A 26,037-nucleotide genomic window follows, 5' to 3' on the forward strand; every position below is an offset into this window, starting at 1 on the left:
TGCGGATGAAATACCTCCCCCTTCTCCCCACCATCCCCCCCCCACCCCAACTCCCCACGCACTCACACACTAGAAGACAGCTCACACACTAGGAGAGTCCCAAAGAGCTTGGCCTTCAGACATGCAAAAACTCGCCTGGGGGAAGTACCCTTCTCTCACTGGCTCAGTCTATATCCCCTTCCTCCCGCTGGAGCCATCCCCCTCATTCCTTTTTTCATGTTCATTTCTCCCTCCCGCTGCATCAAACAACCTCTCTCTCTCTCTCTCTCTCTCTCTCTTGCCCAGGAAGGCTAGCTCCAGCAGCAGCAGCACTCTTCACTCAGTTGGTTTTCCTGGTCTGGTGTTCCAGGTTGAATTGAAGGATTCAGTCTCTTCCTAATGCAGTGTCTGAACTAGTGTTCTGGCTGGATGGTCAAACGCTAGTTAAATCCCTGACCACTGTTGGGTCATGCTGCACCTGCAAAGGGCAAATAGTAAATCATGGGGGAGAGCATGGGCCAATCAGCATGTGAACTGCAAAATAACACTTCAGCGGGAGCCTTGTTTTATACTCTCTTAGGAAAGCCAAGCTCTCTCCACAGTGGATAGACAGCAACTTATGCTCGATCCTGCAATCGCAGGAATCTTGCCCCACAGAGATTTGAGTGCAGGAGTTGGGGGGCTGTATTCACCACCTTGATATTAATTTACAATTTTCTCCTCCCATCTTAATCTCACTCTTCTTTCTCTAAAGGCCAAACTTCCTCGAGGGATCCACCAGGTGAGACCTCACCTGCAGAACATTGACAACGTGCCTTTGCTGGTGCCCCTGTTTACCGATTGCACCTCAGAGAGTAAGTGACCGCTGGACTGGGCCTGTCCCACACATCAGCTGCCAAACATTTCCAGATAGTTGCTGTGGGTCATGAGAGCATGGAGGGGTGGGGAGACCCTGTAGCAAACTGGGAGGGGAATTCTGGGTGGATGAGCCTCCATTGCAGTCTTATGTGCTGAGGGCCAGATCCTGAGGGCCAGTGATCATTTCCTTACATGGCTCAGAAATCACTTCGTAGAAGTCATTTCCTACTATGCTAGGTGCTATTACTGGACTACCTGACTGCCACTAGCTTTATGCATGACTTTTTTTATATCACTTCCCCTCTCAGTGCCTTAGTTCCTTCATCTGTAAAATGTGGATAAAGCTCCTTGTGAATGTGGGTAAAGTGACTCAATCTTGCATGAAAGTCTCTATAAAATCCTTATTTTAAATGATTTCCCAGACATTTTTTAACAAGGCCTTTGTGCTCCACGGCCAAGTCCGTGTTAATTGCAATCTCAAGGAACAGTGCCCCAGGCAGAAGAGGCAAAGGTTCAAATGGCACTGGAGCAGCTCTGGATCAGAATTCCACCCCTTCCCTCCACGGGCAGGTGCATAAGGTGCCAGGAGAACAGTTATTTCTTTCCAAAGGCATAGGCTGAGCTAGGATTGGATTGCATACCCCTGTCCTGAAATGACTAGACTGTTCAGTGAAGTGAGAGGATGATTTTTGCCTTCCCTTTATTGGAGGCTAGATCATAGAGCTTCCTGGTGGGGGAACACAGTGTGGGAAGAAGAGGGGTTTGTTTGGACAGTTAAAATAAGGCTTCTGAGATCTGTTCTGGAGGGTCTGTTCTTGATGTTGGTTTATAATTCATTGGGGAATTCCTAGTAAATGTGAAGGGCAATATCTTTTAACCTCAAATCATATATTTTTAAGGTCAAAAAGCTGATGGGCTTAGCCTTTGTTGTCTGAGGGACTCTGTTCCAAAGAGCAGTCTGGAGGTGTATTGATCTGGTAACCTTTAACAGGTTTGATTGTTTGTCTCCAGAAATGAAATCAGGGTGAGAGGAGATTTAAAATGCTGCTGTGCCAGTGTTTGTCCATGGTACGGTAAGGCATTAAGTCTCTCTTTGTCATTCTCTCGCAGCCATGTGCGAGATGATCAAGATCATGCAGGAGTATGGAGAGGTGACCTGCTGTCTGGGGAGCTCTGCGAACCTGCGGAACAGCTGCCTCTTCCTGCAGAGTGACATCAGGTGGGAAAGCCGGGTCTGAACTCCTCAAACTGGCTGGTGGTCGGCAACACAGCGCTGCACGTGTGTCTGAGGAAACAGCGGATTGCACTGCTCACAGTTGGTGTATTCCATTAGCACCAGCCTGTTTTTTCTTCCATGAGAGGTTTTTGAAACCACCTATGTTGGGGTGGGGTGATTGTTCATGTCTCCTGGCAATGATACTAGTCAATTTAATAGTGTATCTTAGTTTGTGGGAATAAATTATTTGGAAGGGGAGTTGGACCCACTTTTTTAAAGGTATGTGTGGAAAGCACCTGACCTACACTATACAAGGCAGGCTCGTCTGTGGAAATTTCCATACTTGTGCACTTGGGAGATGTATGCTTACTTTTGCACATGTGTTTTACAAAAAACTGGGGAGCTTTCTGTGTAAATGCTGCAAAAATAGATGCATGTGCTCAGCTGGGTGTCTGCATATAAATGTTCTGTCTAAATTGAGGCCAGATTTCTGTGTGTTCCAGAGGATATATACATGTTAAATATTTGTTAGAGATCGAAGGGATACTTTTTAAAAAGAGCCTAAAGGACTTAGGAGCACACTGTTTTAAAAACTACAAATACAGGGTAAAATTTACTACCATCATTCTGAAAAATAATGATGTACCTTGTTTTTATATCAGTTTTCTTGCCACACCAATTCCTTTCATGCAGATACCATAATGTCTCCAAGGTAAAATTACAACATTTTATCTACTCCTTTGTTTCTGTAAACTTGTTGAACCTGTGAGAGTCGTTTTTGGCAGCAGTGTATCGGTATTACTTCCTGTCTGCTTTGCGCAGGTTGGAAATTTTATAGTATCAAGGATCCTTTCAAAGAGTGCGCTTTGCATTACTTGTGCATTTTGCAGCCCATTGCATTACCAATGAATAGATTGGTATTACTTCTTGCACTGTTGATAAAAGATTGACCAAAGATTCCTCGAGCGTCAGGCTGTTAAACTGAGAGTGTAAGACTGCATTTGTCATTGGCTGATCCTCCTCCCATGATGATTAGTCAGATCAATTGTAGACTGAGGTCAAGATGTTTCAGAGTTGACAAGTGATTTTGGGTCATCACATGAGACCCCATCAAGGAGCCTGATTTTTATGAAGTGCTGGGCACCCATCTCTTACAACCCTGGGCCCTCAGATTGGGTCCCCAGAACTGAGGCACCCAAAATCCTGAGTCACTTCTGAAAATCTTGGTGTTAATTGAAAGAAGGTGGGACTTGTGCTCCAAAATCCATTAGGTGCTTTTGAAACTCTCACAGGGAGCCATAGGTGATGTATATTCACACATTACATATGCTGTGGATACATGTTGTGTACTTGATCTTTAGTGTAAGCATGGTTTTCTCCGCATGCGGTGGTGCCTTGCCTTACCATTGCACTGTTGTTTGTGCAGCATAGCGCTGGATCCCCTCTATCCATCCCGCTGCTCCTGGGAGACTTTTGGCTACGCCACAAGCACTAACATGACACAAGTCTCAGATGACCTTACACCCCTGCAGCTCTCAGGCCAGCTCAACAGCTTGCCCTGCTCCTTATCCTTCCACCAGGAAGAGAGCATCAGTATCATCCGACTTATAGAACAGGTGAGTCTGCTACATTCCCCCTTTGGTTCGCCGATGGTCTGTCTATTCATCCAAAATCACAGCCTGACTGTAAAGATTTCCAGTCCTAATAATCCTACCTGTCTGTCATGGAGAGCAAAGCAGGAGTCTTATGTGGCCATTTTAGCAGTGGTGCTGCCTCCCATTCAGCTTCTTCAGCCCCTTTGTGAACGACATCCATAGCACTCTCTGCTGATACCCAGCTTGGCCAGCATCAAGGAGATATTATTCTACCTGACTTCTCCCTTTCCAGTGAAGCATGTCAGACATGGGAGAGCCAGGCAGTCAGCATGAGAATGTCACAGCAAATAGTCTTGGGTCTATGGTGAGACCTTGAAGTGAGTTCTCTGACAGGTGTAAAAGCTCTGCTACTCAAAGATGCAGCAGGACAATGGGAGGAGGGAGTGCGTTGTGGCACCAGGATTCTGACTTTAGTAAAATGAGTAAGGAACGTGCTTATGGAGCTCTCCAGGCAGAAAAGCCTTTACTGCAAAGTTAGCATTAAACCTGGAAAGGCAAAGATGTTTGCAGAGGTTCAGGTCCAGGCTTTATTCTGCACCTCCACCCCTACCATCCTCCATAGCTGAGCTGGAGACCCTCTCCTCTCCTGTCCCACCATCCCCATACTAGCCAGAGACTCTGCCTCAACCACCCAAAATATTTCCTGGGGGGTCGAGGTCATCACTACATGGATGTTTCATGTGAAGTGAGTATAAGCTCCCTTTGGGCTCCTTGCTGCAGGTACCCTCCCAGTGATTGCTCTGTGGGGGCTTGTGCTTCCTTGCAGGCCAGGCATGCGACGTACGGGATCCGCAAGTGTTTCCTCTTCTTGCTGCAGTGCCAGCTGACTCTGGTGGTCATTCAGGTGAGGCCCCCACCCTCGCGGGGTTTAGGGGAGGAAAGCTGGGGGTATGTGAGGATGTAGCCCAATTGGGTGGGTCAGCCTGGAAGGGTGGGGTCTGGCATTCTCCAGGGTTTACACATCTCCTATGGTTGGGACCCTGTGTATCCAATACACTTGTTTCAGTTACACGCATTGCTGATTGTTCATGAATAGGATTATGTTCACTCTTTGATGAGGGCAGTTACTATGCTAGCCATGATAAGACTCTGGTTGCTTCCTGGCCTAGACTGCCTCTCCACTGTAGGCAGGGTTTTAACTAACCTCTTGCCGGGAATGTTCTTTGGCCCCCTCTTGCCCTGTGTTTGTAGCCTGGGGACTTGGGTAGGCACTGCTGTTCCCAGAGAAGACCGTCTCTAGCCTCTGCCACCATGCAGTCCAGAGCAGCAGGCAGGGCTTTGCAGCGCATCTCCAAAGTAATCCAGGCTCTGCAGTATCCAGCCTGTCCCTGCGCTTACCGGGGTGGGGCACAAGGTAAAGCAGGTGGGGGTGTGGTTGCTCTCCCAGTCCTCTTGCTGATCATGCCTTTCTCTGTGATGGTTCTTTGTTCAGTTCCTGTCCTGCCTGGTACAGCTGCCGCCCATTCTGAGCACCACGGACATCCTATGGCTCTCCTGTTTCTGTTACCCGCTGCTAAGGTGAGTGAGTCAAGGGCATCTCCCTGGATACTTTTCCCTTTGCTGTGGCTTTGCCATCTGTAAAATGGAGCTAATATCTGCCAGTGCCTCTCAAGGATATTGTGAGGGTTAACTAATGTCTGTAAAGGGCTTGTGAGCTCCTTGGCTGAAAGGAGAAATGTTGAGAGATTGTTAATGTTTGTCTGTGGCTTGACTTAGTTAGCCCTGCCCTTTGTTATGGAGCACTTTTAACAGGTTTCCCCAGATGTTCACCTCAACGTGCTATCATACGTGAAAATTGCAAATGGCCTTGTCTATCCCAGGATTTCCTGTGTGCTAGTGACGCGTGTTGGCTAATGTGGTAAGGGCACGCCTTCCGCCTTAGTGTAGCTACATGCAGAGAGCAGTGGTGCTCATCTCGAGGAGCTATCTTTGGGGGAGTTGGAGCCATAAGGTTCCGGAAAGCTGTTCTGGCACTATGCTGGGAGGTTTAGCATCACAGTCTCATGGGGCATGAGGTCACACATTGATACGATAGTGTGAGATCAGGAAATTCTGGTATGGCTGTCTGGTGTGTGGCTGATTCTTCAGTGACAGTGTTGCTCTGGCAGGGGCGATGGGATGGATGATCTAAGGGATGCTTTATTCATCTCTGACTTCAATGACCCTTTAAATATGCCCTCTCTCCTCCTGCGCTCATGAGTACTGCAAGGGGATGAGGGATGTTTCTTCTTTCTTCTCTTGCTCCTGTGAGCTAGGAGGCAAGAGGGTGTGTGTGTTCTTTATACCTCCAAGTTCCCCTCCTTGCTGATAGAAGGCAGGGAGATTTTACCTCTTCCAGTGTCCTTACAGCTTCCCTGGTGGCTGGGAAGGTTGGAGCTGCACTGTGTGTGGAGGGCACTCATGATCAGGCACAGCCAGAGGGGCTGCAGCTTGATTATCCCTGATATGGCCATGTATCCCAGTCACTCACATGGAGGTTAGCTTGCCCATTGCCATTTGAACCTTTCACTTCCTGGATTGCTTCGGTATAGGGCTAAGAAAATAGAAATATACTGTCAGAGCACTTTGAGTTTAGCAAACCAAACGATGCTGCGTAAATGCCCTTTGTGTGGCTGGGGGCCTGGCCGAGGTTTTCCATGCTAATGCTAGAGGCAGTGAGATTTGCTTCTCCTTTAGTTCAAGTGCTAGGGCTGCTATTTCGGATGACGTGATGTGTGGTTGGAGACACCATCGGGACTAACCTCTGTCTGTTTCCCCAGTGCGTCTCTTCTGGGCAAGCCCCCCCACAGCTCCGTCATGTCCATGGCAACTGGGAAAAATTTAACCTCCATTCCTAAAAAGGTAGGAAGCGTGTTGGATGGGAACAGCTTGCACTTCCCACCCAAGGTTATCCAGGACTGGGGAGCAGTCACGGGAGGCTCAAGTGCTTTCCAGCTGCCCAGTTCGCAAGTTCTGTCCTGTTGACTTGGCTCATATCATCACCATCCTTTGGTGGCGACAGGATGAAGGGAAGCCCTGGCAGCCATAGTCCTTTTTGGGGCTGCCAATGCCTTGGCTGGGTCCTGATGGTGCAGCCTCTTGCTGCTGTCATCGAGGCTGGGGCACAGAGGTCCTTGCTGCATCTCAAGCTCATGAGTCTATTGTAGAGTCCCAAGAGCAGGGGAGACTGTAGAAAGCTGGGAGGAAAGGCTGAAATGGAGTAAATGCCTCTGATTCCAGGCCAGTCTCCTGAATGACTGACTGGCTTTTGCTGCTCCCTGTTCACAGACTCAGCATTACTTCCTGCTCTGCTTCCTTCTGAAATTCAGCCTGACCATCTGCTCCTGCCTTGTCTGCTTTGGGTTCACGCTGCACGAATCCTGCAAAGGGATGAACGCCACCAGCCTCAACCTCAGTGCGTGCTCCTCCATCATGGTGTATAGGTGAGGGACAGACACAGCACACGCCTCATCCTGCCACCCTCCCACTTCCCCCAACTCCTGGCATTCCCTATGCGCCATCTTTGTTTTTCTCTGGGCTGCTTCCCTGCTCTTTCTCATGGACCCACTTTGCTGGAGCAGCCTCCCAGGTAGTGTATGTCAAATCCTCATCCTCCAAATAGCCCCCAGCCCCCACCAGGTTCTTTGTCACTATCCCTGGGGCCTAGACTGTAAGCTCTCTGGGGCAGGGCCCTGACGGCATGTTTTGCCTGCTGTGTGGCCTGATGTACACTGAAGCTATCTAAATCCTACTGGTGCAGTGTGATCCTGGGTTTCCTGCCTCTGATTCCTAGAACTCCTACTCCCCTACATGGGGAGGAGGCTGGCTCTCCAGCTCCCTGTGCTCCCCATGCCCTACATTGGGAAGGGGCAGTCTCTTACTTCTTTCCCCCAGGGATCCAGGTGGAGGAGCCCATCCCTGTAACTGTACGTGGGGAGTGGAGGCAGCCTGAATCATTAAGCACACCTGTATCTTTGAGTTTTGTCCTAAGCAGTGACTCTCAGTGACCAATTTAATTTCCCAGCAATGCTGAAGGTGCCCCTGACTGGTTTGGAGAGTTTTCCAACGCTCTCCTCTTAGCGCAGAAGCTCACAGCGGGTCTGATTGTTTTGCACACTGGTAAGTATCTGCTTCCAGTGGATTTTGGTCTCTGTACTATGGGGACTATACGCTTCCTTAGCTTGTATTAGCAGGATTGTTGTAAGCAAGACTTGACAAGTAATTCTTCTACTCTACTCAGCACTGATAAGGCCTCAGCTGGAGTATTGTGTCCAGTTCTGGGCGCCACATTTCAGGAAAGATGTGGACGAACTGGAGAAAGTCCAGAGGAGAGCAATAAAAATGAGTAAAGGTCTAGAAAACATGACCTATGAAGAAAGATTGAAAAAATTGGGTTTGTTTAGTCTGGAGAAGAGAAGACTGAGAGGGGACACAATAACAGTTTTCAAGTACATAAAAGGTTGTTACAAGGAGGAGGGAGAAAAAAATGTTCTCATTAACCTCTGAGGACAGGACAAGAAGCAATAGGCTTAAATTGCAGCCAGGGAGGTTTAGGCTGGAGATTAGGAAAAGCTTCCTGTCAGGGTAGTTAAGCACTGGAACAAATTGTCTAGGGAGGTTGTGGAACCTCCATCATTGGAGATTTTTAAGAACAGGTTAGACAAACACCTGCCAGGAATGGTCTCGCTATGTAGTCCTATCTTGAGTGCAGGGGACTAGACTGGATGACCTATTGAGGTCCCTTCCAGTCATACACTTCTGTGATTCAGTTTCAGCTTTCTCCCAAACTTCTGACATGAGATGGTTGTGCTCCCTGTTAGAACAAGGGCAGCCCAACTGAGTACTAATTTAGTGTCCTGCCAGGAGCCCAAGAACTACATCTAATCTGAATGAAATAGCACAGATTGCCTCTATTCTCCACTTTAAGGACCCCTGGACACAACAGACTGCAGCATGCAGTGCTGCATCTTGAGCCAACCATTCTGGCTGCTTGATGCAGGCAAGAGCATTGCATACTGGGACCTGTAGTATCACTGGGCCACACATCTGTGTTGAGAGAGGCAGTCAGCATTGTGGAGCTATTCTTTGGGGAGCTCTGCTGAAAGTGTGCGAAGTTATTGGTACTGTTAACCCTTGCAGTCAGGATAATGCAAGAATGCAAATAGGGAGTGTTGCAAGTGGGTAACCTCTGCTGGGCAGGAGGTGCAAGCGCTGTAATCTGGAGAATTCTGAGCCCCAAAGCATTACATGCACTCCACAAAGTTCTGTGTCTGGCCACATCTGTCTGTCAGGCTGTGGCTTGCCTCTGAAGAAGGCCTGGGGTTAAACTGGGGAGCCCCTAACTGTGACCCATGCCTCTCCCACTTCTTTTGCTTAACTTTTCAGTGCTGATCCCCGTGCTTTCGGGGCCCACTCTGGTTCCTGCATGTTAGCAGTGCAGTGTCATCCAGTGGTTAGAGCCCAGATAGTTGGAGAACCAGCCTCTAAGCCTGGTTCTGACACTGCTGCACTGAGTGACCGTGGGCAGGTCTGTGCCTCGGTTTCTCCACCAGCAAAACATGGGTAACTCTTGCCTGCTTCACGTTGAGGTGAGGCTGTTTGGGAAGCGCCTCATGATGCTTGCATGGAAGGCAGGGTGTTGGGGAATCAGACCAGTATCGCTTCAGTTCAGCCTAGATCTTGGGCAAAGCCCTTCTCCTCGTCCATCTGTGGTGGCAACTAAAATCATGTACATCTCTCTCCTCAGTGTTTATATCCATCACCCACGTCCATCGCACCAAACCTCTCTGGAAGAAAAGCCCCTTCACTAACAGATGGTGGACCCTAACTGTGGGTGTTGTGTGAGTATCATCAGGTGCTGAACAGCACAGGGAGGGGCAGGGGCTGCCATTACATACGGCAGGGAGGGGCAGGGCCTGTCTTTAGTTCAGCAGGCTCCCGACAGCTCCGGACACTTACCCCAGTACTATCTGTACAAAGACTCCCATGAAATGGCTAAGCACGGTGGGAAACAAGCTCAGCAGCGTGGGATCCGGGGCATTGGGGCAGGTCCTAGTTTGATCCTGTCAGCAGAAGGGCACGTACCTTGTATAATGTTGCAGGAACAGGCATACTTGGGCCTGAGCCCTACATCACTGATTCCAGGAGGCATGTGGGCATGTCTAAGCCTTGCTGTCTCCATTCATTGAATTAGGTTGCTGGGTCAGGTGATGCAGACGGCTCTGGATCTGAAGCTGTGGACAAACTTAGACTCTCAATTAACCTTTAATGATGTTCACATCTCCCTGGTCTCATGGCTCTTGGGTTTCCACTCCCTCATCCTCGTGGTAATTGTCAACGAGATCGTCAAACTCCACGAAATCCGGTAAGGAACGGCAGTGGGAGGGGAGCCTGCTGACCTGTTCCGCCCCAGCTCGTGGCCGGTTCTTGGGCTGAGATGATGCGTAAGAAACAGGATGAAGAATAATGTGGAATATATGGCCATGCCATTACGTAAGCAGCATGCTGCAGGGACCAGGTGCATTGCTGCAGTGTGCAGGGCCGGCTGGCTACAGAGGGCCCGCAGCTTGGGCTCTGGACGTTTGGGTGTCCTTGTTCTCAAGGGTGGGTTGCTCTGTGAGCTGCAGGACTTGCCCCTCTTCCCTAACGTGCTGCTCTTCCTTTCTGTCCCTTCCAGGGTGCGGGTCCGTTACCAAAAGAGGCAGAAGCTGCAGTTTGAAACCAAACTGGGGATGAATTCTCCATTTTGAACCGCGGCAGCAGGAGTCCTGTGGAGATGCCGCGTGGGGTGAGGGACATATGCTCCTGTCCCCATACAGCCTTGACCTGCGTGGCAAGAGTGGTTGCTCTGGAGGCTTCGCAAGGCTTCCCTTACGCATGTGGACCCGCCAGGGCTCCTCACCAAACAGCGACAGGACCTTAGAGAGAGAAGCCACTGCTGTAGCTGTGCCCAGGAGCAGGTTTGAGGCCCCTTACCCCATTGCAGCGCTCCAGGGGAGCCGGGAGCTCTGGCTGCCCTGCAGGCTGCTGTTCCTTTTATTTATTTATTTTTAGTACCCTGATGACATTGAAATGAAGCAATTTCCCCTTGTGGACTCTTCCTCCAGGATCAGCTCTGTCTGTGCAGATCAGGGCCCTGGCATGGCTGCTGAGTCTGTTGGGAGAGGGAGGGGTTGATGGGGGGGAAATCCAGAGCTGCTGGTATAAGAAATCCCCATTGAAAACCCTCTTTCTGCCGTTTTGCCCTTTTGTTAAAGGATTTTATGTTGTATGTATGTGCCCTCCCCATCTCCCATCTTGGCCGCCCTTCCCTACGCTCTCCTGGATCAGAGCCTTGAGTCTCCTGCCGTTCTGTGAGTGCTCCTGTTTGGAAGCAGCCTTTCTCCAAAGCTGGCTCTGCTCAGGCTCCCTGGGGCCCCACACTGCATCATGGAAGCCACCTAGTGTCTCTGGCAGCAGTCAGGCCTGCCCTCTAGTGGACGGTGGGCATACTTGCAGCACGACTGGAAAGTGGCCTGCTGGGGTCCCAAATAGTGGGGAAGCAGAGTCTCTATTTGAATCTCATGATGGAGGCTCCCCTGCCCCCAGGGGTATTTCTAACTACTATCTGCATGAGAGCCCAAGCCCTGCCTGCCTTCAGGAGGGCCAGGGAGTGCCCTTTGGGGACCACGCCAAAGTGGTCCAGCTTTGATAATCTTCTTGGCCTGGCCAGCTCTCATGCGTCAGGGGAGACTCCCTTAATGCCAGCCGCAAACAAGGCAGCTTTACTGTTGTCTCCCTCATGATGGTGGATTTCTAGTCTTTCACTGACTCATGCAGATCACCCTCGCTGTGACCATCCTGCTTAGGCAGACCTGTCTGAGACCGGGGGCTGGGGGATGCATCTGGCTAAGTTAAGCTAAGCTGCCTGCCCCAGGCACGGTGTCTGCAGCTGACTCTGATTTCAGGGGCCCCCAGCCTTTCCTAGAAGCAGGTGTGTTTACAGGCAGGCCCAGCAACAGGATCTCCCTGCTGCTTGGAATTGTGAATGACGAGCAGGGCGGGAACTGGCTGCCTTCCCAGAAGTGTAATTCCCTCTGATCATGTCCTTTTGTACTAGTGTTTCAAAACATCCCCCTCCCCATAGCTATGTTTCCATTCCCCCCTTTGAGCACCACCCTTGCAGCTTTTCCTCATGGCTTCTGGTTGTAGGAAAATTGGTTCTTTAGGGGTTAGCTGTGCCATTCTGCTTCCCCACCTCCTGACCTACTGCAAGGGAACTCCCATGTGGACCGCATCCCTCTGAACTTGGAGAGAGCTTCATGGGAGGGCTTGTCTATCCCATGCCACACCGGTGCAAGGCATTATGTGCACAGCACATTTGCACAGACTCAGGCTACAGCAGTGGTAAAAAGTCCCAATGCAGAGAAGCCTGGGGTTGCAGGAGCCACCTTGCACCTTTACACAGAGCTGGTGCTGGCTCTGGCTACAGACTGGAATTCGTGGGCCTATTTAACAGACCACTCCCAGTGCTGAAATTTATTCCTTCCCAGGCTTGGAGACCAGACCAAGTCAGGCAAATCCTGGCTCCATCTGTGCTTCCATAGTAACTTCACAAAACACAGATGTCACCTTGGGCCTGGAGCAGAGTAGTAGCTGTTGATCATTTCCTGACAGACTGGGAGGGTGGAGACCCCCTAAGCCAGTTCCTTGTTGCTCCCCCTTGTTGGCCATGTGTCTCAATGAGAGCAGTAACAAAACCAAGGATGATTGACTCTAAGCAACATCCCCAAGCCCCAGTATCCCAAATAGGTACTGGGGGAAGAATGGGGGTATGTGTGAGCACCTCTGTCAGAGTAAATATACTGGAATAGCTGGGGTATGGTTTTGTGAATGGGAGGGTGGGGTTAGGTGGCATTCTGCTCTGGGCCTTAACAATTTGTCCCTGCAAGCATGAACTTGGTCAGATACAGTAAGTGAAGGAGGCTCTGCCTTTCCAGCACAGTCTAGCAGGTGCCTTGGTTATGTTGGGAAATTGTATCATGTTAGACACGTGAATTGATAAGTGTGATGCTAAACATGATTTGGCACCTAGTGTAGACAGGAACAAAGCATGTTTTTAAAACGTATTGGCCTATTTTGGTGAATACTGGGGTTCACACATTTGAACACAAGTGTACTTGTCCAGGTTGAAGGAAAAATCATGTCTAACATTGTGTTAGTTAAAACATACTAGTAGACATAATTGCCTAGTGTAGACAAGGTCCAAAGGGGGTAGCTGGAGGGAGCTAACTAGAGAACTTTAAAAAGATTACAGTCTGCATCTCCAAGCTCAGAGCTGCTGGGGATAACAACTCAAGATGGCTGGGAACTCTGATCAACAGCCATTATGGGGTTGTACTATGTTGTTCCAACGTAAAACCAGTCCTTTCGTACTCTAGTAGGTGGCTCTCTGCGTGTAGCCAGTTACATCTGCTCCTTTTACAGACTAGACTAAGCCTTCTATTATTTTTACTCTTTTTAGACATGCAGGGCTGACATAGCTCCAGGAGAGTGAGCTGGATTCTGCCTTGGCATGGACACTTATTTAAATTGCAAAATTGGTGATGCCTGAGACAGCAAGAACCAAGCTTGACTTTCAGATCTCAGGGTGAATTTGCAGGGTTAGCAGGTAGGAAAAACCTCTCTCTTTACTTGCAAGCTGAGCTGATTTGAACAGAAGTCAGACACAAACATGAAGCCTCCCACTGCCAGAGTCACACTTAAAACTGCACAATTTTGTTCTCAAGGATCTGAGATCTTAGCTTGTTTTGTTTCCCCAAATGTTTTATAGTGTGATTTTAAAGGCAGCAGCTGCCAAAGCTCAGAGCTGGCCAGTCTCTCTTCTAGAGGGGGCATGTCTTGTAGATTTCCTTTTCTGTGGTGATCACTCTGAAAATACTTCCCTCTTGCCACACTCTCCCTCTCTGGTTTGACTCAGATGGAGCCAAAATGTTAGAGTTGAGCCTTTTTGGTAGTCGCCTTTGTCTCTGTACAGGCCTTGTCACCTCACACCCCTCCTCCCCTCTTAGCTAACCAGGGTTTTGGAAAGGCATGAGTGCACGGCTTTGGAAAGGAATTTCCTACATCAAAATGTTTTTAAATGGTGTATATTTTATATTGAAAATTAAAATTTTTTGGATGTATGTAAAAATTTTTTTGATTTGTATTAAAACTTGTAAATTGTATAAAAAACACAAGCACCCAATGTATGAATGGCAATAAATGATTGTCTGATACTGTGCATCAGGGAGAGGGAGCTTGCTTTCAGTTGGTTGAGTGGATACCAGTGAGAGCTTCCATGCTCTGTGGGGGAGGGGTTATGTAGCTTGGTTCCCCTCTGAGAAACTGATTCATTGTGTAGTGGGAGGCAGTGTGGTCAAAGGAGCTTGGCACTTTGGGTTTCCATTCCTGGCTCTGCCACTGGGTCGCAGGTTGCCCTTGGGCAAATCACTTCATATCTGTGTGCATCTGTTCTGCAGAATAACTATTTGCCTAGCACTTCTCATTCCACTGGATCCCAGAGCACTGTACTAACTGCAGCGGCAGTAATCAGTTACTCTAGTAATGAACTTGGCCAAGCAGCTGTTGTGTTGTGAGGCCTAGTTAATGTCTGAATCACTTCGGTCCTGGTGCTAGAGAAGAGGAGTCTTAGTGGTGTTGGAGTCAAGAGGGGGAAGGTGAAGGACTGGCTGGAGCTGAGGCAAGTGGGTACTGGGAAAAGTGGAGAAAAATGGATTAGTAGAGACCAAGCAGGGCTGGGCTTGGGCCACCAGCTATGCGTTGCTCAGCAAGACCGCAGCATTGTAACAGTGCTGGACATTGATCTCAAACTGGATTAGGAAGGAAGTATTTTCTTGCCTTGAAAATGTAGATAAGGATGTGACTTGTTTCACTGTTGCATGATAAGCCAGGAGTTCTGGCTTCCAGCCCAGTGCTCTAACCATTACTCTGTGCCATCAATTCCCTTACTTTTGACCACCCTACAGGGGTAACATGTAAGGTCAAATCTTAGTCCCACTGAAGTCAAGGGCAAGATTTTGTCCCTAGAGACACCCTCAGAGAGAGCAAGTGGACAATAGTATTAACATGAAAGAGACAACTGAGTCAATTAGGCAGAACTATCAAAGGGGAAAAAAGCCCCACTGTTTAATAGAATTAAGTCTTAATTGATGTTAGTGGAAAACAAACTGCATAATTAATGCAAACAGTCCAGATGGTTTAAAATCTGTCAGTCTGGCGATTACATGGACTAATTTTTTCCCTAGCTCCCTGGTTGCACAGAACAGGAATTGGTTAGACACAGTCATGCCCATACATAATTTACACAGCATACAATATCTTTAAAATAAAGATCTAGAACTTGAAAAATAAGCATTCCTCTGAGAGAAAAACAAATATGTAATTCTGTTATTGACTGTAAGAACAGCACTCTCCTGCCCCTGTGGTGGCTCAGAGTAATGCAGCTCTACCCCAGTGTCTCTTTTATCCCTGTCCCTAGATAATGACACTTGAAATCTGGTTAGTAAATATATAATCACATTTAAAATATATACATTTTGTCTTTTAAAAAAAAACCCACACATTTACAGTTTATCAACATTGAAAATGTTGGACTAGTCCCAAGTCAACTCCTGGGACATGAACACCCCTTTTAAAAAGATTTATATTAAAACCTTTTTATAAAGTGCCACTGGTTGCAGCTATTTTTAAAAGTTCACTTTTGTAGCACTTGCGGTTTCACACACGGCGGTATTTCAGGCAACGTAAAGTACAAAGATACTGACTAGCTAGGGCCAAGATGGGTTAGCATCAAATCTACAGCCCAACCTTGCCCCCTGACAAGTTGTGTTTTTCCATAGAGGCCAGGTTGGCATGAATTCCATCTCTGGCCGGTAGGGATCATGGTACAAATGGTTACCACACAAATGAGTAGGTCACTGAGAAATACATGGGCTGGGGTGGGTGGATTTTACAAGGGGCTGCTCTCTTTCTAGTGCAGGGAGAGTTGATACTGTAAACAGTCTAATAGTTTGAGGTGCAAATTTCCCTGGGGGATGAGAAAGGCTGCTGCTTCCTTCAGTCACCTCCATAATTTAGCTTTAATTTTAAAAAGTTAGATTTGCTTGGTGATTTTTGCAACAAATGATCCCTTAGTACAAAATGTGCAAATTTTCCCTTTTATTGCTCTGGTGCATTAATTAGTTTTGGCATTTCAGGTGACCCCATACAGATCCTTCAAGAAAAATTTGTTCTTAAAGCAATCCAGATCTAACTGCTGCTAGGAATGAAAAAATTGTGGCTGCCATTCCTTTGCTTCAGCCCTGTCGATGTGGGTGAGTCCAACTTCTATTTACAGTAGCTGTTAGGGAGCTAAAACTAACTTCGTGCAGTGAGGTCGTTTCTAGCTCCATCCTTCTAGAAGCTGGTCAGTGTTTAGTAGGGTTAAGAAGCATCTTCACAGGTTGCCAAATGCTGCTAGCATTTAAAAAAAAAAATCTTTGCTTCCAACTCAGCTTTGGAGTCTTGTTCCAGGTCTGTCTCCCTCCCTGCTTGGAGCTGGGCTAGAGTAGTCACATGGAAAGAAGAGAATGTGTTTGCCACAAGAAAACAACCTGTTCCTGCCCAAGTGACTGGATATGCAATACTGTGGAGGGTGTGGGTAGGGATCTCGAGCCAGCAGAGGGCACCCTCAGCTGTAGCAACATGCTTTAGCCAGGCTGGCACTGACTACCCCAAAACATGCTCATCCCAGTCTTCGGCTAGGAGCCATTTAACCAGGAATCAGAGTAGCAGCTGTGTTAGTCTGCATCCACAAAAAGAAAAGGAGTACTTGTGGCAACTTCGAGACTAACAAATGTATTTGAGCATGCAGCCGATGACGTGAGCTGTAGCTCAAATAAATTTGTTAGTCTCTAGGGTGCCACAAGTCCTCCTTTTCTTTTAACCAGGAATGAATCCGTGCAGGAAGCAGGTCAGGTAGATCTTAATTTCCTGACAAAGCGATTGTGAAGTGTTGAGCCCGTTTGCTCCTTTATGGGGTACAGACTGTACCAGTGCTGTCCCAGGGCGGCTCTGAGGGCACTGCTGTAGGGATTTAAATCCACTTGGATTACACGCTGCCTTACGCTGATGTGCTAAGAAAGCAGGCCGCTTTCTTCTCACCCAGAGAGCTCCCAAGCTGCAACAAGTCCCGTCTTATTTCAGCAGCTGACAGGCCCTGCTGGGGCTGCGCATTAAGTGCTTGGCTCTGCTGTGCCTGCCCAAGGAGGTCCTCTCCCGCAACATGCTGTTGGCAGGGTTTAAATAATAAGAGGCAGGACTCCGCACTGGGGCTAGTGAGGAAAAGGCCCCTGATGAAGCAGAGCTCTTTGCAGCCAGCAGCTGAGCTCATTTCTTGAGGGAGGCTGGACACCCAGGAGTGAGCGTTGCTGCACTCACTCAAACTCTGCTGAGGGTGGAAAGGTGTAGCTGCATCTTCCTTGTTCTCGTCTCCTGCAGCTACAAAGGGACATTGGGGCTGTGACTAGGCTGCTGGTTCTCCAGTCCATGGGGATGCCCTGAGTGGGCCAGGAAAGGTGAGGGAGGTGCACACTCCAAGCCCTAAAGTGCAGGAGGGAGAAGGATCAGAGCAGCTGTAGCGATGCCTGGGCAGAGTTCAGGGCCATCCCCCCTCAGGCATTAGCACAGCAACTGGGGATGAGTGGCAGGGGACCAAGTCTCAGTCCAGCATGGCGTCCAGCTGGTCAGCCAGGTCATCGAACATGTTGCTGATGTCTTCCAGGATGTTATTAGCTGAGTGCGTAGCCCCGTAGTGACTGAGAAGAAAGAAAGAAAAGGCAGGATGGGTAAGGCCATGTGACAAGTGAAGGCCTCAGTGCCCTGTTAAGCTAACACTGCCTGGTGGGCCCCAGTGCCTCCCCCAAACCAAGGTGTTGGTTGGACCCAACCATTGCTCAAGCCTTGCCCTGTGCACAGCTCAGGAACGGGACTAGCATTCATGGGCCCCCCCTGCATAATGGAACCGTGTTTTAACAGTGCCATGACAGAGATTGATGGACCCTTGGCCCAGCAGAGGAGGAAGTTGAAATAGAACCTGGCCCAAGTGTTTCTAGGCACTCTTGAGGAATATGTGGCTGAGGGATAACTTACCCACTCGGCCCTGCTCTCCCCCCAGGGCTGTTCCCTCACCTGTCCAACTCCTCGGCTGTTATTTTTTTCTCAGCAGCCTGCAGCGCAGCTGCCAGGGAGGAGTTGGTCTGTTCCAGTCTCTGCTGAGCCAGGGCTGCATCTGGAGCAGCACTCAAAGGCTTCATAAAAATGGGCATCCTGCTGCTCAAGACTGCCTTGTTGCCAATCTCCAGCTTCGATGGGCAGGCAACAGCAGTAGATCCTGCCACCTCTGGTGCCATCTCGGCAGTTGCCCAGGGGGCGATGGTATTCCGGGAGGGCTGCAGGACTTGCTGATAAATCGTTTTTGGCCCTGAAAATACCAGCTTCGTCGAAGCAACGGACGTGTGCTTGACTGAGGCATCTGGAAGGGAACAGATAAAACCTAGTTCAGTCCTGGCCCCATGCGGTGTACATTGGCTCTGGGAGCACACACACACACACACAGAAGGGATGTAGCTGACAGCTGCCCCACCCCACCGTATTCCGTACAGCACCCCCCCCAGGAGGAGCTTTTAGTTCACTCTGAATACGAACACCATGTTGCATGTACCTGGCCCTACAGGTGAGGTCCTCAGATGGACAGCACCCTCATGCAGCTCCCCAGGGCTGGCTGATTTCAGAGAAAGTGGAGGCTTTTTGACCCCCTTCTCCAGAGACAGGATGCTCTTCTCAATCTCAGCAATTCTGAATTCCACTCTGTCGTCATCAAAACCATCTCCGTTCCCCCCGGGCTCCGGCTCTGGCACTTGTAGCGCTGGGCCCATGATGCTCACGGCTTGGGCCTGTGCATATTGTGGGGGCGGACTCGCAAGAGCCTGGTTCTGGCCAGCCAAGCTGAACACTTTTAGCAGAGTCTGGAGTGGCTCCCTCTCCTTGCACCGGGGCCTCCGCTTCACCGTGTCAGATTCGGTGAGGTTGAATTCCAGAACTTCCAACTCTTTTTCTGTGTTTCCTCCCAAGTCCTTCGCAGCAGAGGAGCAGGGAGGCCCCACATCAGCAGCTGTCAGGGAGCTGGACTCAGAGTCCCGGCTGGTAGCTTCTGCCTTGTGTTGCCCAGTAGGCTTTGGTCGCTGTTTGATGGTTAAGTTGCCTTCTTCTGCAAATGGAATGCACTCACTGGAGCTGTTCTGAGAGGACGACGACGAGATCTCACAGTCCTCTGGGCCAGGTCTCCGCTCCTCCTCTGTGTCAGACTGGACATCCTCCAGGCTGCTTTGCAAGGCCTCCATCGTGGTGACACTGGGTTCGCTTAACGTGCGACGGCGGGGCCTGTTGTTTCCAAAGGCGTCTCTCTCGTTCTCCGAGAGCCTCATGCTGCAGGAGCCTTCAGAGATCCTGGCTCCACAGGGCTGACCATCTGAGCCTGCTCTAGAAACTATCTCGTGATCTGGAGTTGGGGGCTTTTGTAACAGAAGAGGCTTTGGTGGACTCCCACCTACGGTGGGCACCTCAAGCATTGCAGCTATGCTCTTCACTGTTTGGCTGGTGCCTGCATTGCTGGTGCCCAGCCATGCTGAGGGAGCCACATCCACTGAATCTTGGGCAACAGCTGGCTGCCTTTCTGATTCCAGACCCTGCTCCCCCTCTGCCTCCATAGCCTGGGCACTGGAGACAGAGCTCAGGCGTTTAGGTGGTGGGGGTGGAGGCCCTTTCCTCTTCGCGCGGATGGCGAAGGACTGGCTGCGAACGACCTTGCTGTCTGACTGCAGATAGGTGCGTGGCACTTGGCTCCGTCCCGGGCGCCTGGTGAGGGTGGCGTAGGAGCCCAGGGTGCTAGTGACTCCCTCCTCCTTCTCATGCTCACCATCCGACAGAGCGTAGCGGTTCAGGCTGTGAGAGCGCTTCTTGTATTTGAAGGTGTCTCCATTTTGCTGTTCTCCAGCCTGCCAGGAGCCCAGGGTGGCACCAGGCTTTGGAGACACGTATGGTGATTCTGTGCCACTGCAGTGGGAATGGAGATAAGAGAAAGCTTTCTGAGCTGATGACTGGAGGTTGCTCCTCGGGGTCGAGGAGAACTGGGGGTACAGGTGTGCTGGGTTCTTGGGCTGCTCAGGAACACCGGGGGATTTCAAGGAGATGTGAGGATACATGAAGACGTAGGGTGCTGTGCCCTTGTTGGGCGGCTGCGGTGGGGTGCAGGGGGTTGCTGCTGGTAGAGAGTTGGATGGCTGTAACAGTGGAACGCTGCCTTTCTGAGCCACAGGCCGCTGGTACTGATCTGTCCCTTCGGGGAGGTTCCTCTCTTTCAGAGGGCTTCCTCCACACCCATTGGAGTAACCATTCAGTCCCTCTTGGGTGGTCAGCTTGGTAATAACCTTCCCGGAATTATCTTGGTTAGGTCTCCCTGGCAGAACGTCTGCATTCTCCTTCTGCCGGGGCTGCGTGGAGGAGTGCCCGCTGCTGCTGCTGCTGCCGCTGCCCAGGCTCTCCTGGGAATGGCTGGAGAGGATGGTCTTGGACAACATGTTGTCCTGAGAATGCCCTGACCCTCTGGAGCGCACTCCAATGCTCTCCTGACTCCGTGACATCCCCTGAGTGTTCTTCATGGGGAGCGTTTCCTGGCAGCTGTTGGACATGGCTGTTTGGAGCTCATAGCTCAGCTCGCTGTCCTGGAAGGTTATCATCTTGGGCGTGTGTGGAGACTGGGACTCTCCATTCTCAACAGACTCAATGGTGACTATGTCCAGGGCACCAGGGATTTTGCGTCTTGCCAGTTTGGTGTCGGCTTGGTTCAGGTTCTTGCGGATGTCTGTCAGCTTCTTGACAGCCAGCATGATCTTCTTCTGGTGGCCTGCAGATGGCAAAGGAGTGAAAGGAGAGTTCAGTTTCCGTGGCCCAACAGGAAGGACAATTGTGGTTTTAATGCTGTGGACCCCTGAGCACTGGCACCTTTGCACACAGGATGTCGTCAGACCTTGCAGTTACCACAGTATGGGCTGGATTTTAGCCAGCATCATAGAGGGCAGAGGCTCCACCCTTCTACACCTGACTGACAGATTTAGCTGCTCTCCACCCTTATGGCTGCTGAGCAGTCCCAGCAACTCACCCAGCTTGTTGATGCCAATCTCCTGCAGGTCCTCCCATGTCAGGTCTGTTACGATGCTGATGGAGTCATAGCCATTGCTCACCAGCTTCTTATGGTACTGGGGCAGCCCAATGGCGCTCAGCCACTCCATCAGGTCGGCCTAAAGAGAACAGCAACAGGGACAATTTTCATTAGCATCCCAGCAACGGATGGCTCTTTCCTACCTGCCTTGTGAGAGAACTAGGCATTGCATTCCCTGCTGCCCTTTGAGACACTTCCACACACCTGGGAGTGTCCCAGATTGCTCCATGCGAGCAGCTCTCTGCCTAGGCTAGGCCATCCCTGTGCTGTTACAGGGGGAAGGGATGTCACAGCAGGATGCCCATGTAGCCATCACTGTCAGTTCACTCAAGGCTCTTCCCTCCATACCCCCTGCTGCTTTTGCGTGGCTGGCTGCATGACCCACTGTGGACTCTCGTTAAAACCTGCACTTGAGTCTGCTGGGCCTGCTGCCTCATTTACACACAGTGGGAACCTGTGCCAGCCACAACCCCAAGGAAAAGTGCACAATCTCACAGGGCCCAGAGCCCAGTATCTGTGCCTGAGAACAGCCTCAGGGCACCCGTAATGCTGGTGCAAAGTACAAGAAATACTCACAGGAATGTAATTTGGCAGCCACTCTGCAATGCTGAGCTGCCCAATCTCAGTGGAGATTTTCTTTCTGTGCCCCGGCTTAGTCACCCCAATGGCTGTTAGGTCCTAAAACAAACATAGCGATTGCCTTCATTAATGGGGATGCTCAAAAGTTAGCTGATGTAGTGCAAGGAGTCAGCAGCTCCCACTTCAGTGTGGAGGGAATGCCTTGGAGATGCACGGCTTAGTGCTTGTACTATAGCAAAGGATGCTCTAGAAATACCAGCTAAAGAGAGGGAATGGCAGGGACTCTCCGACAGCCACAGTCTAAGGTGTGGTGCCAGTCACTGGAAAAGGCAAGCAGCAGTGGCTGGGCCCCTGCCTTTGGACCCTGGCACTGCCCTGTTCTTTGGGGCCATGCTCTCACCAGTAGCCCCTGAACCCGCCTGACCTTACCTCTGGGGTCATGCGGCTGATGGTGGGGACGTCATAACCAGCATTGAGGAAGTTGGCTGTGTAGAACTCTAGCTGGAACTCGCTCAGCCAGTTGTAAATGGCTTCTGCATCCTGGAGAGAAAAGCCAACACAGAACAGCCCATGACGGTGGCTGCATGGGCTGGGGAGGGGCAGAAATGTTCCAGGCTGCTCTGTGCAATGCAGCACGTCACCTTGGGACGGGGACAATGACTCCCACCCCTATACTGTCAAACTGGCTGGAATAAAAGGAATAGGGCAAGAGCATTCTGAAAGAGCTGGATTGTACCAGACCCCTGCTTCTCTGGCCCCATGCCCTGTAGTGTTCTTCAGCCCCTGCTGCTACGTGTGCCTGTGGAGGGACTCATGTGAGAGGTGGCCATTTCACCAGGGCTTCCCCCATGCCAGTGAGTCAAAGGTAGCAGCTGCTTAAAATGTGAGCCCATGGGTTGGCCAGGCCTGGGCCCCTGCTCTAAAATATTCACCCACAATTTGTAGCATTGAAGCCCTTCTCAGGGGCCCAGGTACCTTTCCCTCCAAGAGCTGTTCAGGGCGGAGGTATTGGTGAGAGAAGATCCTGTTGCTGGCGTTACAGTTGGTCAGGTTCTGGCGCCCAAGGGTTCCTGAGCAGAGAGAGAGGGGGCGGTAGTTACTGGAATGGGCCAGAGGATGAGACCCATTGGGGAGAGAGCCCATGGGCCTGGGAGGAGCTGAACATTTTGCCCTGTAGTGTGAATAGTTCAGAGCACCTTGCGCCACAGCTCGTTAACCCTCCGCTGGGGCAGAACTCTCAGGCCTGCTGCAGTGAGGAAGGCAGGGGTGCTAACAAACAAGGTCACCCAGTGAGCCAGCAGCAGAGCACAGACCCCAGGTTTCCTAGTTGCCAGCCATGTGCTGCAGCTGTTGGAGCAGGATGTCTTATACCCACTTCAAAGCCCCCTCTGTGTCTAACTCCTCCAAAGCATGAGAGAGACCCAGAGCCTTCACCTAGCTCTGACCCCCATGCAGCTGGCAACAGCCCAGAGTGAGCTCGGCAGACTGGTTTGTCTGATCTCAAAACACAATTTGTCTCTTGCAGCTGATACCATCCCTGAGCAGGCTGGGAGCAGAGCGGGGAAAGTATTCCCTCCCCTCCCCTGCTGCTGGAGAGGAAGCGGGCCTTGGAACAGCAGTAAGGGGGCATTCAGCAAGCTCTCCTCAGCCCCTGCATTTTCTAACGATAGAAAATACCAAATGCAAACAGTGACTGAGTGTTAAGTGTGGAGAGGGATAATAGCATTTCCGTAGCCATCTCGCTTGGGGGGAGGGCGCCAAGGCACCGTCCTTACACCTGTGGAGGCAGGAAGGCAAATCTCTCCCCCATTTTATAGAGGGGGAAGCCGAAGCTGATAGAAGAAATGTGACTTACAGTCTTATAGCAAGATTAGGGTAGAGCTGGGAATAGAACCCTGATATCCTGATCCCCACTCCTTTACTTAACCCTTCCCCTCCCTTCCACCACAATTTTATTGTAAAAGGAAAAACTGCCTAGAACGAGCTGCAAGCACCCTCCAACGTCAATGCAGTGCCATCCCCTGCAGCAGCAGGGCAAGGTGTGTTCTGCGCCGTGGTGCCAAGTGCTGGGCTCTGCAGTAGTGGGACATGCTAAGGGCTTCGTCTTGCCAAGCAAGGCCTGAGAGTGAGTATCTGCCCCTCTGCTGGGGAAGCCTGAAGGGCTGGGGGTGGTGAGCCTGGTACACTGGCTCGGAGCTGTAAGGGCAGTGGGGGATGGAGGGTGGCTCTGACTTACTCCAAGCCACAGCCCCTGTTTCTTCCTTGAAGTCTCTCTCCTTACCTGTCAAGGAGTTCAGCTGCCCATTCTGGCTATTTGATCCTAAGAGGTGCAGTTGCAGGTCCTCACCACCAGGGGGCAGCGGCTTCATAAGAGAGAAGAGACAATCAGAAGGGTCTGACATGGTGGGTCTGGACTTGCGACTTTGCACTGGGTGTATCTGGTCAGCCCCTGAGCAATTCTCACACAGCAGCAGAGAGGAAGGGATGTCACAGGGGTGACAGCACTGGGACTGCCTTGCACAGCCTGGGATAAGAGCCCTGCCCTGAGGCCTTGTTCTTGACAGGAGGTCTGTGTATCCTGCAACAGGAGAACAGGGCCCTGGGAACCTATGCAGTCAACCATGCCCAGGAAGCTCTTTGGGGGCTACAGCTAGAGGATAAAGGCCCTACTACTCCTGTCTGAGGGAGATCCTCCCTGAGCTCACTTAGCTCTGCATCCCTGGCACAGTGATAGTCTCAAACCCTGTGCGTCCCTGTGGCAGGACTGCATTTCCAAAGGCTCCTCTCCATCTGGGTGGTTTTAGCAAGACTGGCCCCTTGCAAGGGTCATGCCAGTTCAAACACAAGTATGTGCAATATCGACATGTTCCCCAACGCTCAGTATGCTGCTACAACCACCAAACTATCGGCTCAGAGAAACTGGCCTGGGACGTCCAAATCCCTGGTGGAGAGGGTGGGTTAAAAAGAGAACGGGGAGGGCCCTGTGACCTGGGTCAGTATGAACCCATGGGACTGTAAAGGGCAGCTCAAGGAACCTAGAGGGGCTAGAGAAAGGCAATCAAGGCTCAGAAAGCCAGGGGGGGAGTTGAGAGTAGCCTTCGGGTTCTAGTGGACCCAAGCCCCCTTGGACCTTAAACTTCTCGTGAGACTTGCTCTGCTCCCTGGACACAGAGCAGCAGGCACTGTGTATCTGCCCTCCTACCGTGGCGTTCTCGATGAGGATACTGGTGCTCTGCCCGTTGTTGCCCTCAGTGCTCTGCCCACTGCCGGCACTGCGAATGCTGCCAATGCTGCCCTCACTGCCCACGCTGTTCCTGTCTCCTGCTATTATGGAGAGAGAAGAGGCATCGGAGCCCATGTAACTGAATGCTGGAGAAGATGCCTGACGTCCTGGGGCTGGCACCTCCCAATCCCTGTAGCCCTTCAGCGCCGGGACAGGGCATGGACTAAGCCGCAGCACTCCCATTCCCTGCAGAGAGGATGCTGTGGGACCAGAGGAAGGGAACTGGCATCTGCACAGGGCATGGTGTTCCCAGTGCAGAGACCCACATGCTTTGGCATGAGGCGCACTGTCCAGACTCTGCTGCCTGCCATTGGCATAGGGCCCAACCTCCACAAGACCCTCAACCCTCCCTGTGGCACAGAGAATCACTCAGCTGTTCACCGTTCCTTAGCGCACACAGGACAATCCCGTTTCTAGAAAAAAGGCTGGAAGGGTGGGTAGGTGGGAAGAGGTCTGGTGGGGGGCAGCCATGGCAGGTGTGTGGCTGGATGTGGGGGTATCTATGGGTCAATGACCTCTACAGTCCCCTGAGCTGTGGTTTCCCTGAGGCTGCTGCTTTGCTTTAATTTCCCGCTTGGAGCTAGAAGGGGATTTTCTCCATCTCTTGGGAGGGGTGTTGAGGGGAAGGGCTCCTGGACACGAGCCCCTGTCCAGCCCTCCCCAGCAGTGACCCTGACCTGAGTTCTCAGGCTCCGGGGCCGTCCTGGTTAAGGTGAGGTGGCCGTAGGCAGTAGGGAGGCTGAGGGGTGCCTGCTGAGGAGTATCACCTGGGAGTGGCTGCAGCCCGCTGGGAGGGGCAGCAATGCCCTGGCGCTGGTGTGCAGGCACCAAGCGGGGAAGAGTCATGCCTGCATTTAAAGACAAAACACTCGTGTAAGAGCAGAGTGTGTGGAAGGGGAGTGGGCAGCATCAGTCACAGCAGGGTCCAGAAATACCCCAGCACTGTGCCTGTGGGGGGTGGGGCTGTGCAGAGGAAGGTATCATGTGGGTGAGTGTGCAGCTGGCAAACCTGGGGCAGAGCCAGGACTGTACCAGAGTTTCCCTGGCCCTGAGAACGGGGCCTGACTCCATCATTCCTGTCTCAACGCACTAGGAACAGATGTTAATGCTTAGGGCAGGCCTGGGCCCCAGGACACCTGGCTCTGCTAACTCCTCCTTGCCAATGCACCCCAGCTTGGCCTAATGCTCGTAG

The 26,037-nt window shown here is 51.0% G+C and overlaps 2 protein-coding genes across 7 annotated transcripts in view; one reads left to right on the plus strand and one right to left on the minus strand.

The window, feature by feature from the left end:
* The window catches only part of TMEM94 (transmembrane protein 94), a 101,564-nt gene extending 87,625 nt beyond the window's left edge, over positions 1-13,939 (plus strand). For both annotated transcript variants that reach the window (XM_084647067.1, XM_084647066.1), the window contains 11 exons: positions 734-833; positions 1,948-2,056; positions 3,480-3,669; positions 4,475-4,552; positions 5,141-5,226; positions 6,468-6,549; positions 6,976-7,130; positions 7,712-7,806; positions 9,434-9,527; positions 9,881-10,051; positions 10,364-13,939. In XM_084647067.1, coding sequence (XP_084503193.1) covers positions 734-833; positions 1,948-2,056; positions 3,480-3,669; positions 4,475-4,552; positions 5,141-5,226; positions 6,468-6,549; positions 6,976-7,130; positions 7,712-7,806; positions 9,434-9,527; positions 9,881-10,051; positions 10,364-10,436 — 1,233 coding nt within the window. In that variant the 3' untranslated portion in view covers positions 10,437-13,939. The remainder of the gene's footprint in view (positions 1-733; positions 834-1,947; positions 2,057-3,479; positions 3,670-4,474; positions 4,553-5,140; positions 5,227-6,467; positions 6,550-6,975; positions 7,131-7,711; positions 7,807-9,433; positions 9,528-9,880; positions 10,052-10,363) is intronic.
* Positions 13,940-14,815: 876 nt separating this feature from the next.
* Positions 14,816-26,037, minus strand: part of CASKIN2 (CASK interacting protein 2) — a 72,533-nt gene continuing 61,311 nt past the window's right edge. For 2 of the 5 annotated variants that reach the window (XM_084647206.1, XM_084647204.1), the window contains exons 12-21: positions 25,523-25,693; positions 24,765-24,886; positions 23,844-23,925; positions 22,538-22,632; positions 21,992-22,102; positions 21,560-21,661; positions 20,924-21,062; positions 18,428-20,668; positions 17,896-18,238; positions 14,816-17,522 (exon numbers count right to left, since the gene is read on the minus strand). In XM_084647206.1, coding sequence (XP_084503332.1) covers positions 17,426-17,522; positions 17,896-18,238; positions 18,428-20,668; positions 20,924-21,062; positions 21,560-21,661; positions 21,992-22,102; positions 22,538-22,632; positions 23,844-23,925; positions 24,765-24,886; positions 25,523-25,693 — 3,503 coding nt within the window. In that variant the 3' untranslated portion in view covers positions 14,816-17,425. The remainder of the gene's footprint in view (positions 17,523-17,895; positions 18,239-18,427; positions 20,669-20,923; positions 21,063-21,559; positions 21,662-21,991; positions 22,103-22,537; positions 22,633-23,843; positions 23,926-24,764; positions 24,887-25,522; positions 25,694-26,037) is intronic. The other 3 variants (XM_084647207.1, XM_084647205.1, XM_084647208.1) reach the window with 3 other exon arrangements.

Source organism: Lepidochelys olivacea (assembly GCF_965140295.1).
Source record: "Lepidochelys olivacea isolate rLepOli2 genome assembly, chromosome: 14".
Lineage (NCBI taxonomy): Eukaryota > Metazoa > Chordata > Testudines > Cheloniidae > Lepidochelys > Lepidochelys olivacea.